This window comes from Sebastes fasciatus, chromosome 5 (genome assembly GCF_043250625.1).
Source record: "Sebastes fasciatus isolate fSebFas1 chromosome 5, fSebFas1.pri, whole genome shotgun sequence".
Classification (NCBI taxonomy): domain Eukaryota; kingdom Metazoa; phylum Chordata; class Actinopteri; order Perciformes; family Sebastidae; genus Sebastes; species Sebastes fasciatus.
Window position 1 is genome coordinate 11,121,157 of NC_133799.1, and position 7,687 is coordinate 11,128,843.

At 39.8% G+C, this 7,687-nt stretch overlaps 1 protein-coding gene across 1 annotated transcript; it reads right to left on the bottom strand.

Moving 5' to 3' along the window:
• Positions 1-227: 227 nt before the first annotated feature.
• On the bottom strand, positions 228-6,801 carry tm4sf18 (transmembrane 4 L six family member 18). Its single transcript, XM_074635051.1, has 4 exons — positions 6,445-6,801; positions 3,371-3,439; positions 2,503-2,645; positions 228-1,485 (listed from the first exon to the last, which is right to left on the bottom strand). The coding sequence occupies exons 1-4, from the start codon at positions 6,622-6,624 to the stop codon at positions 1,287-1,289; spliced, it is 591 nt and encodes a 196-aa protein (XP_074491152.1). The 5' UTR covers positions 6,625-6,801; the 3' UTR covers positions 228-1,286.
• Between the last annotated feature and the right edge of the window lie 886 nt (positions 6,802-7,687).

The window sequence follows — 7,687 nt, forward strand, 5'->3', positions numbered from 1 at the left end:
ACTCCTTCCATAATGTTGTCAGACAATTACAATAACAACCAGAGCCCGTCAGAGGCAAAAACCAGCATGTTTAGTGGACGTGAATTGATGATGCCAGATTGCACCGATATGATTACATTGCAGCCTGTTGAATTGTTTCTCCTTATTAGTCAGTTTGACACAAAAACATGGGAAAATAGGGTCCAGGTTGAAAAATACCAAAGTTATTGACTCACTGGACAGGCTACTTAAAATGTAAATAGTAATTTTTTTATTCAAGGCAGCACAAACAAACATACATTATAAAAATATGGCACTAAAATATATATAAAATGTCCTTTAACACTGATCTAGTGTCCGAAAGATGTAAAGAAAACAATTTACAACAAAATGCTCTGAAAATGAAAACAAATGTACAAACACACACAAAAATCTGCTGGTAATCCTCACGTGATCCAACAGAGTGTATATAAATGTTGGAACCACAAGAGTCAAAGTGGACAGAAAGGACACTTCCTGGTGCATCAAGATAATCATGTCAGCCAAGACGCTGATGGACTAAATAATGTAAATGTGCCTCTCTTCTTTCAAGGACACCGTCAACAATGATACAAGAGCTTATGTCATTTCCAACATTATCAAACAATACATGGCTGTCATCTTAAGCAGCCTAGTTTAAGGACATTGATTTGAATTGTAGTATCATTTGTACCAGCAACCTTGACATTAAGAATATAGTTTGGCACATGAAGGTTTCACACACTGCTTTTGAAACCTACTATCCCATATTATTATTATCAAGGAAGCTGTACTTTGTCTTTATTATTTGTGCATGTCTGCTTAGCCTCCTTTCACCGGGTATAAAGTCAAATGCATCCTTTTTGTATGTTTCTATGAAGAATTCAGGACACACAGACATCTACATTATTATGAACTAATAACCTGTTGTTGCCTTTGAAATGTTAAGACTTGTTGCACCAGAAAGACTAATCATCATCATCAATGATTGCATAGTGATTTTTGCCACTTTGACAGGGCAAATTAAAAGCTTGAAAATCTAGTGATTACACTAACGTGGCTGTCAGGCGTCCATGAAACTGCGTGTGTACTGTAGGTGTGTCAACGTGCACACATACACATGGTGCTGGGCAATGAGGCTGTGTGTGCAGACTTCCGCGTATGCATGTGTCCATTAATGTCCTGTATGCATGCATACATGATGAGTGTGTGATTTGTTTACGTGTGTGTGCATATGCACTTGTGTCTCAGCAGGTGAGTCTACATACTGTACATGTGTGTGTGTTGATCTAAGCATTAAGGCTATACTCCTGCTTGTAGCAACAGGGCCGGCAAACGGCGTTGACTAGGCCGTTTCCCAGCTGCAAGAGACAGATGATGAACTCCAGCACAGCAAGGCCCAGTAACACACACAGCAGAGTCATGTTCCACTCTACGATGTGAACCGGTTGAAGACACCGTGACCAAGTCTCTGGTTGTAAGAGATACCTGGGACACAGAGAGAGAGAGAGAGAGAGAGAAGAGAATCAATCACAGACAGCAGCTGCATTTCTACCAACATGTGTGGATTGGCTGCACCTCATTCTGAGTGTTGCATTGCATTCTTAAAATGCTGAAATACTAGAGGGAGAGTTGTTTCTAAGTACACACTGATGACTTAATAACATATTAAGTGACATGACACACATGATAAGGTGTCCTGATATACAAAAAATAACAAACAAGGTGGAGGCAAAGTCCATTGTTATCTATATTAGGGCACCTTGTTCTGTATTATCACGTTTATACCTTGGCCACTTACCACAGGCAAAAAGGAAAACTGACCATTTTTAAAGTTTGTTTGTAGTTAATTTTACCCGTGGTTTCATCACTGACAAAATGGTAAACATAAATACATACAACATAAATGATAACATAGCATTAAAGTGGTGAAGTCATAGACTATAAGTGGACGTAGTCACCGTGACATCACCCATTGGTTTGTGGACTGTCGTTTTAAAGTCTCGAGTTCGGCATTTTGGCCATCGGCATCTTGATTTTTTTAGAAGTGCAACCGAATGCTGAATAAGACATTTTCAGGCGACCAAAAAGGTTAAAAGTAACTTTAATGAACTGAAAACACACTGTGAAAGGGTTAAAGTTCTACAATGAAAACTCTTAACAACTCCCAGACTGGACAACGCCGTGGTAGCAACCTGTCAATCACAAGGTAGCCACGACCTAAAGCATACCCTGCTTTATGGTCTATTTGACTCTAAATGGGACCATAATTTACTGAATGTACATCATGCTGTATTGAAACTGCATGTAGCCTAGACTTGAAACTAGCGATTGAGACCATAAACTCATGTTTACAATATTTACTGAGGCAATAAATCAAGTGAGAAGTAGGGTCATTTTGTCATAGACTTCTATACAATCAGACTTCTTTTTGCAATCAGAGGACTAGCCTCCCCCCCATACCATCACACACACACACACACACACAGCACAGTATCTTCCTACCTGCCCCCCTGGTCTGCAAAGGGGTACGACCATCCAAACGAGGTGAAGCACTGTGGGCCCTGCATCAAGGCGAATCCTGACATGACGAAACAGTAGCCAGACCCCACCATGCCGACCACAGCTGCCAACACTGACCCGCACATCTGGAGAAACGCAATGCAGACACACAAAAAGATTTATAAAGAGGAACGTGCACATGCTTGGATGCCTTTGTGAATGAATGCGTGACTGCCTGTCTGTATGAATGTAAACTGTTTCATTCATCCGAATCATAGATCAGATATAGAGGCAGCTGCTATACACACACACGCACACACAACTGCAGCTGTGCATGTGGTTTGAATGGTGTGAGCAAAGCTTACTTTGTTGAGTTTTGACTAACAATGGGACCCTTGTTGAATTATCATAGCTGGATTAGCATTAGCATTCCACCTCATAAGGACACAGTGTTGGCTGGCTTAATGACAACTGTACAGTATTATTCTCCAAGTGGTGAGAAAGAAACAGCAACATGGCAGTAAAATGGGAACATTATGAAGAGTTACAAGGGGTGAAAGACCAAGAAAAGGGATAACAGTTCATAAATAATGATCTGCATGTAGCAAACAGAAATATATGAACATAATATTAAGTCTTTGGTTATGTATTTAGAGAGCAAATGTTTGGGAAATAAGGATTTTCTTAAATAAAAGGAGTTATTTATTACCCGATGATACATGTCAGGCTTGTACTAATCCAGCATAAACACAGTATGGGGCTTCTCTACCTTAGCATTAGCTTAGCATCAGTGTCATTAGGCCACACAGGCTGCGCATAGCGTACTTCCTGTAGGTTTTGAGTGTTATTGATAGTTTGGTGAGTCCCTTACCATCAGGCCCTCATTCCAGCAGCAACTACATTTCCCCAGAGTGATGAAGGCCACAGCTGGAATCAGCATCTGTAAATACAGGGACATTTCTGAAGAGCAGCATTTTTTTTTTTTTTCCATTTTTAAGGAAATGATACACGTAGTGTAGTATAGTATAGTAAATATAGATGCTAAAGCTACGTAATGATTTTACTACAAAGAAAGAGTATTGATCCTGCTTTTCTTTGCTGGCAGTTACTGTGAGCTTTTTATATCAATACCACCACCCATATTCCTATAGCCCAACAAGTCAAGTCCAAGTGAAATGTATTCATACAGCACATACGTACACATACAACACCTTCTATCCTTAGCCTAGACGCACTTCTTGTCCCACCTGTCATTCCCCATCCTTGCTAAAAGCAGTATTGTTTATTGTTTGCAACATGAGGCTCATTACACACTAGAATCAAGATGTTTGGGATCCATTTTAGACTCAGCCAGGTTCAATTATACCTGGTCAGATGTGGCTCACCTTTCAGCAGTCTGAGTAGTAGGCTACTTTGTTAGGCCTAGCCGTGCTTTACTAACATAGTATGTAGCATGTCAAATAACATGGCGGAAAGTAGTCCTAAATATGCTGCACTGCACAGTAAACAGGGACTTGTTTTGGACACAGCCTTAGACTGTTTGCATGCTAACATTAACATTACCATAGAAATGAGATTTAAAGGTATCCTGAACTAAAGTGTTGCATAAGTGAAACTTTTGACCTGTTGTTGGTGCTACATAAAAAGTCAGGAGACACCTTTACCAAGCTGAGGGAAAGAGGAAATAATGGAAATCCTACATCTGTTTGTTTCAAGCTACTCTTTCACTATCCCTCCCTCCCTTTTTCCTCTCCTCCTCTTTCCTGTGCTGTTGTCTCTCTCCCAGCGGTCAAGGACTTTAAATCAAATCCTAACAGAGGGAGGGAAGTTCCCAAGGTTTTACACACACACGAACGTACGCAAACACACACACACACACACACAGATCATACACATCCTGGATGTCCCCCTAAAGCACTATCCTCGAGCAGAGGCCGAGAGTAACACTTACAATACAGAGGGAAGTGCACAGCAAGAAAGGAAGAGAGGGAAAGAAGGACAAATGAGGGAGGAAGAGGGAGGGAGAGGAAGGGAGGGAGCTAAAGATAGATCTCTCTCAGAGGGGTTCAGTTTGCTCTTTGACTCTTTAGTGTTCTGTCATTTCCACAAAGAAAGGAAAAAACCCAAAGAGGAAAAAATAAGGACAGCATGGAAAAAGTAATCTCAGATAAAGCAAAAACATAAATGAAAATCTCCAGAATTAACAGCAGGTAACCTGTGCTTGCAGAAAGGTTTTCTCCTCTAATAACAGATGCAACAAGAACGTGTAGGCTATACAAGCAACCCAAACACAGATTAACTACTGTGTTTTCCTAAAATAGTGAGTAAACTGAAACAAGATCCAGGCCATTATTTCAGATAGGCTCTTACTAGAAGTCTTTATTTCTAAATTCCCCTGATTTAAATGTATGTATTTCCTCCTGTTTTGTGGTCCATTCCCATTTGCTGCTGTTTGATGTTAATACAAACTTCCTGCATAGTTCACATTAAGAACCTTCCAGCAGTTCAAGGGGCATGATCCCCTGACTTTTATTGTGAAACATCTACAGGAAGTGTCATTTACAGCATGTGAAAGGAACATTTTAAGGATCAGAACGTTCTCTCTCTCATAATTTGACTGGACTTAATAATTCATTGATCATTGTTCTGCTTCCTCTTCTGGTTTTGAAATGCTTGGTCTCCAGTTTCTGTGCTGATTCATCACTTCTACAAAAAGTTTCCTAACAATGAGATACTGCAGCACCAAAATGTTCAAGACCTGTTTTCCCTTTCACTTGTTTTCACAGTTATGTATGCACTAAAACATTTGCGGTTAAATCATCCCTCTTCTTCTACTAAGAAACTACAAAAAAAATCTAGATATTTTACAGAGTGAAGCTTTGTGTATGCAACCGAAGCGCTCTGCTGGTCAACAAGGTTAATCTTGTTTGGGAAAATACAATCTCTCCTCTGTTCCTCTTTAAAACCAAACTAAAGGTGCAGCTCATTTCTGCTCAGTTGGAGCATAAACCCGTCAAATCAGCAGCATGTAGCACAAAGATTAACTGTAGTTAAACCTACATCCACGTTTTTTGGGCAAAATAATCCAATTCGATTATTTTATTTGGAAAGATGCGGCCACATTGCCCAGATAGCAAACGTTTCTACTAATTTTAGTTGTAATGACTGATGATTTTTGTCATAATCAATGTCAAAGGTTTTTATATAGAATAAGACAAATGATATACTGTATGACATGATGAAATACATACAGAAGTTATAGTTGAATTAAACGGCCGTGTGACTCTTTATCCTCTGAAGTTTCACAGCTTTCAGTAACAGCTCATATTTTTGTGAATTTTCATACTCTGTAGAAATATATGGCCAAAACAGAAACCGCAATCCGATCCTATTTAAGCGGCAGAAAATGGTTGGAAGGACGTGGAAAACGTGGAAAACGTGGAAAAAGAGCTATTATGTTTCAAATTATGAATGATGAATCAGGTTTTGGTCTAAAATCTTGTTTCATAAAAAGAAAAAATATGTATTTTTAGTTCTTTTTTGATTATTGGCATAAAAAAAACTTCATATAAAAAGTAAAAAATTCAACATTCAACCATTTTTAAAGCTTGTAAACACATTTTAAACTTAATGTAAAGCAAAATTATAAAAGTAACTTTGGACTAAAGTTAAAGGAAAGTTATCCCATGATACTAAAGTTGAGCTTTTGAAGAGAGAATAACCACACTAAACTTTGTTTGGTCCAAGTAAAATAATGAGACCTTAGCATGTGGTTGTCCTTTCTTCAAAATATGTCACTGCTAAATATGTCACTAAAGTTGACCTCCAGAAATCTGATGATGTGACCAAAGCTGGGATCAGAATACTTCGACCTGACCAAAACCTACAGTATAACCCTAGAAATATAACAAATGTTCATCATCTAATTAGTTTTTTTTAACTCACCAGTGCTCCTCCTCCTCCTAGTCCCCCAAAGTACCAGATGTAGCTGGCCAGGCGGTCCTGCTGGATGTAGGTGATCTCTCCCATGGGGAACAGCAGCAGCAGGTTGGCCACGATACAGCAGAGGGCCAGAGGCAGCAGGGCCAGACCCAGAGACCTGGCGAAGCCCACCGAACAACACATCGCTCACCCTAAAACACACTCACAACCGCAGGGAGGAGAGGAGAGGACTGGAATGGGCCGAGGAGAGCAAGAGAAAGAGAGAAAGAGGGGAGGGAAGGGTCGGAGCAGCTGGGGAGCCAAGAAACAAAAACAAGTGACGAGAGTATGTGTGTGTTGAACAGATTCTCCTTCCTTACTGAGAGAGTTCTGCAATCACACAACGTGCACAAGGAAACACACTCTCAGGAAGGGGGCTGACCGATAACTGCACAGAGCTCAGACAGAAATATGAAAAATCCCTCAAGTGTGTTTGTGTGTGTGTTTCCCACAGCCTCTTAGTCAGCCAGGCCTCACAAAGCACTCGAAAGAATGAATTACCCTCAGAATGACTAAGTCACTACAACAGTGGGTTTTTCCTAATCCCATGTACACATTTGTACGGTCTATGTACCCTATTATGTGTAAATACTATATCTGTACAAGGGCTTACATTATCGATTATTGAGCATTTTGTCTAGGTGAAATCAACACTTGAACACTTGCCAGAAAATTGCTGACATTAATTAGATGGTGATAAATCTAAATTAAGTGAAAACAGCATTTTCCAAACTGTTAACTTCTCAGAAAAACATATTTTGTAAATCTAGATTAAAGGAAATACGCCCCAAAGATTTAAGATTTTTTCCAACACATTTCTACATATACTTTTAATGCACTATAGAAGATTAAAACATTAAAAAGGACCTATTATGCTCATTTTCAGGTGCATACTTGTATTTTGGGTTTCTACTAGAACATGTTTACATGCTTTAATGTTCGAAAAACACGTTATTTTTGTCATACCGGATGTGCTGCAGCACCTCTTTTCACCCTCTGTCTGAGCGCCTCCTCTTTAAAGGTGAGTGTTTGGCGACATCTAGCGGTGAGGTTGCAGATTGCAACCAACTTAAACTTCATAAGTGTGCCAAGCGTGTAGGAGAACTACGGCGGCTGACGCAAAAATGTGAAAATATGAATGGTGCTATCTAGAGTCAGTGTTCGGTTTGTCCACTCTGGGCTACTGTAGAAACATGACGGCCGGCTC

Bases quoted from the DNA above. Each gene is read 5' to 3' on its own strand.
- tm4sf18 (XM_074635051.1), bottom strand. From the start codon at position 6,624: ATGTGTTGTTCGGTGGGCTTCGCCAGGTCTCTGGGTCTGGCCCTGCTG. The intron at 2,646-3,370 runs GTAAGGGACTCA...GCGTTTCTCCAG, and splicing joins GCTGGAATGAGGGCCTGATG to ATGTGCGGGTCAGTGTTGGC. The intron at 1,486-2,502 runs GTAGGAAGATAC...TCTGTGTCCCAG, and splicing joins TTTGCAGACCAGGGGGGCAG to GTATCTCTTACAACCAGAGA.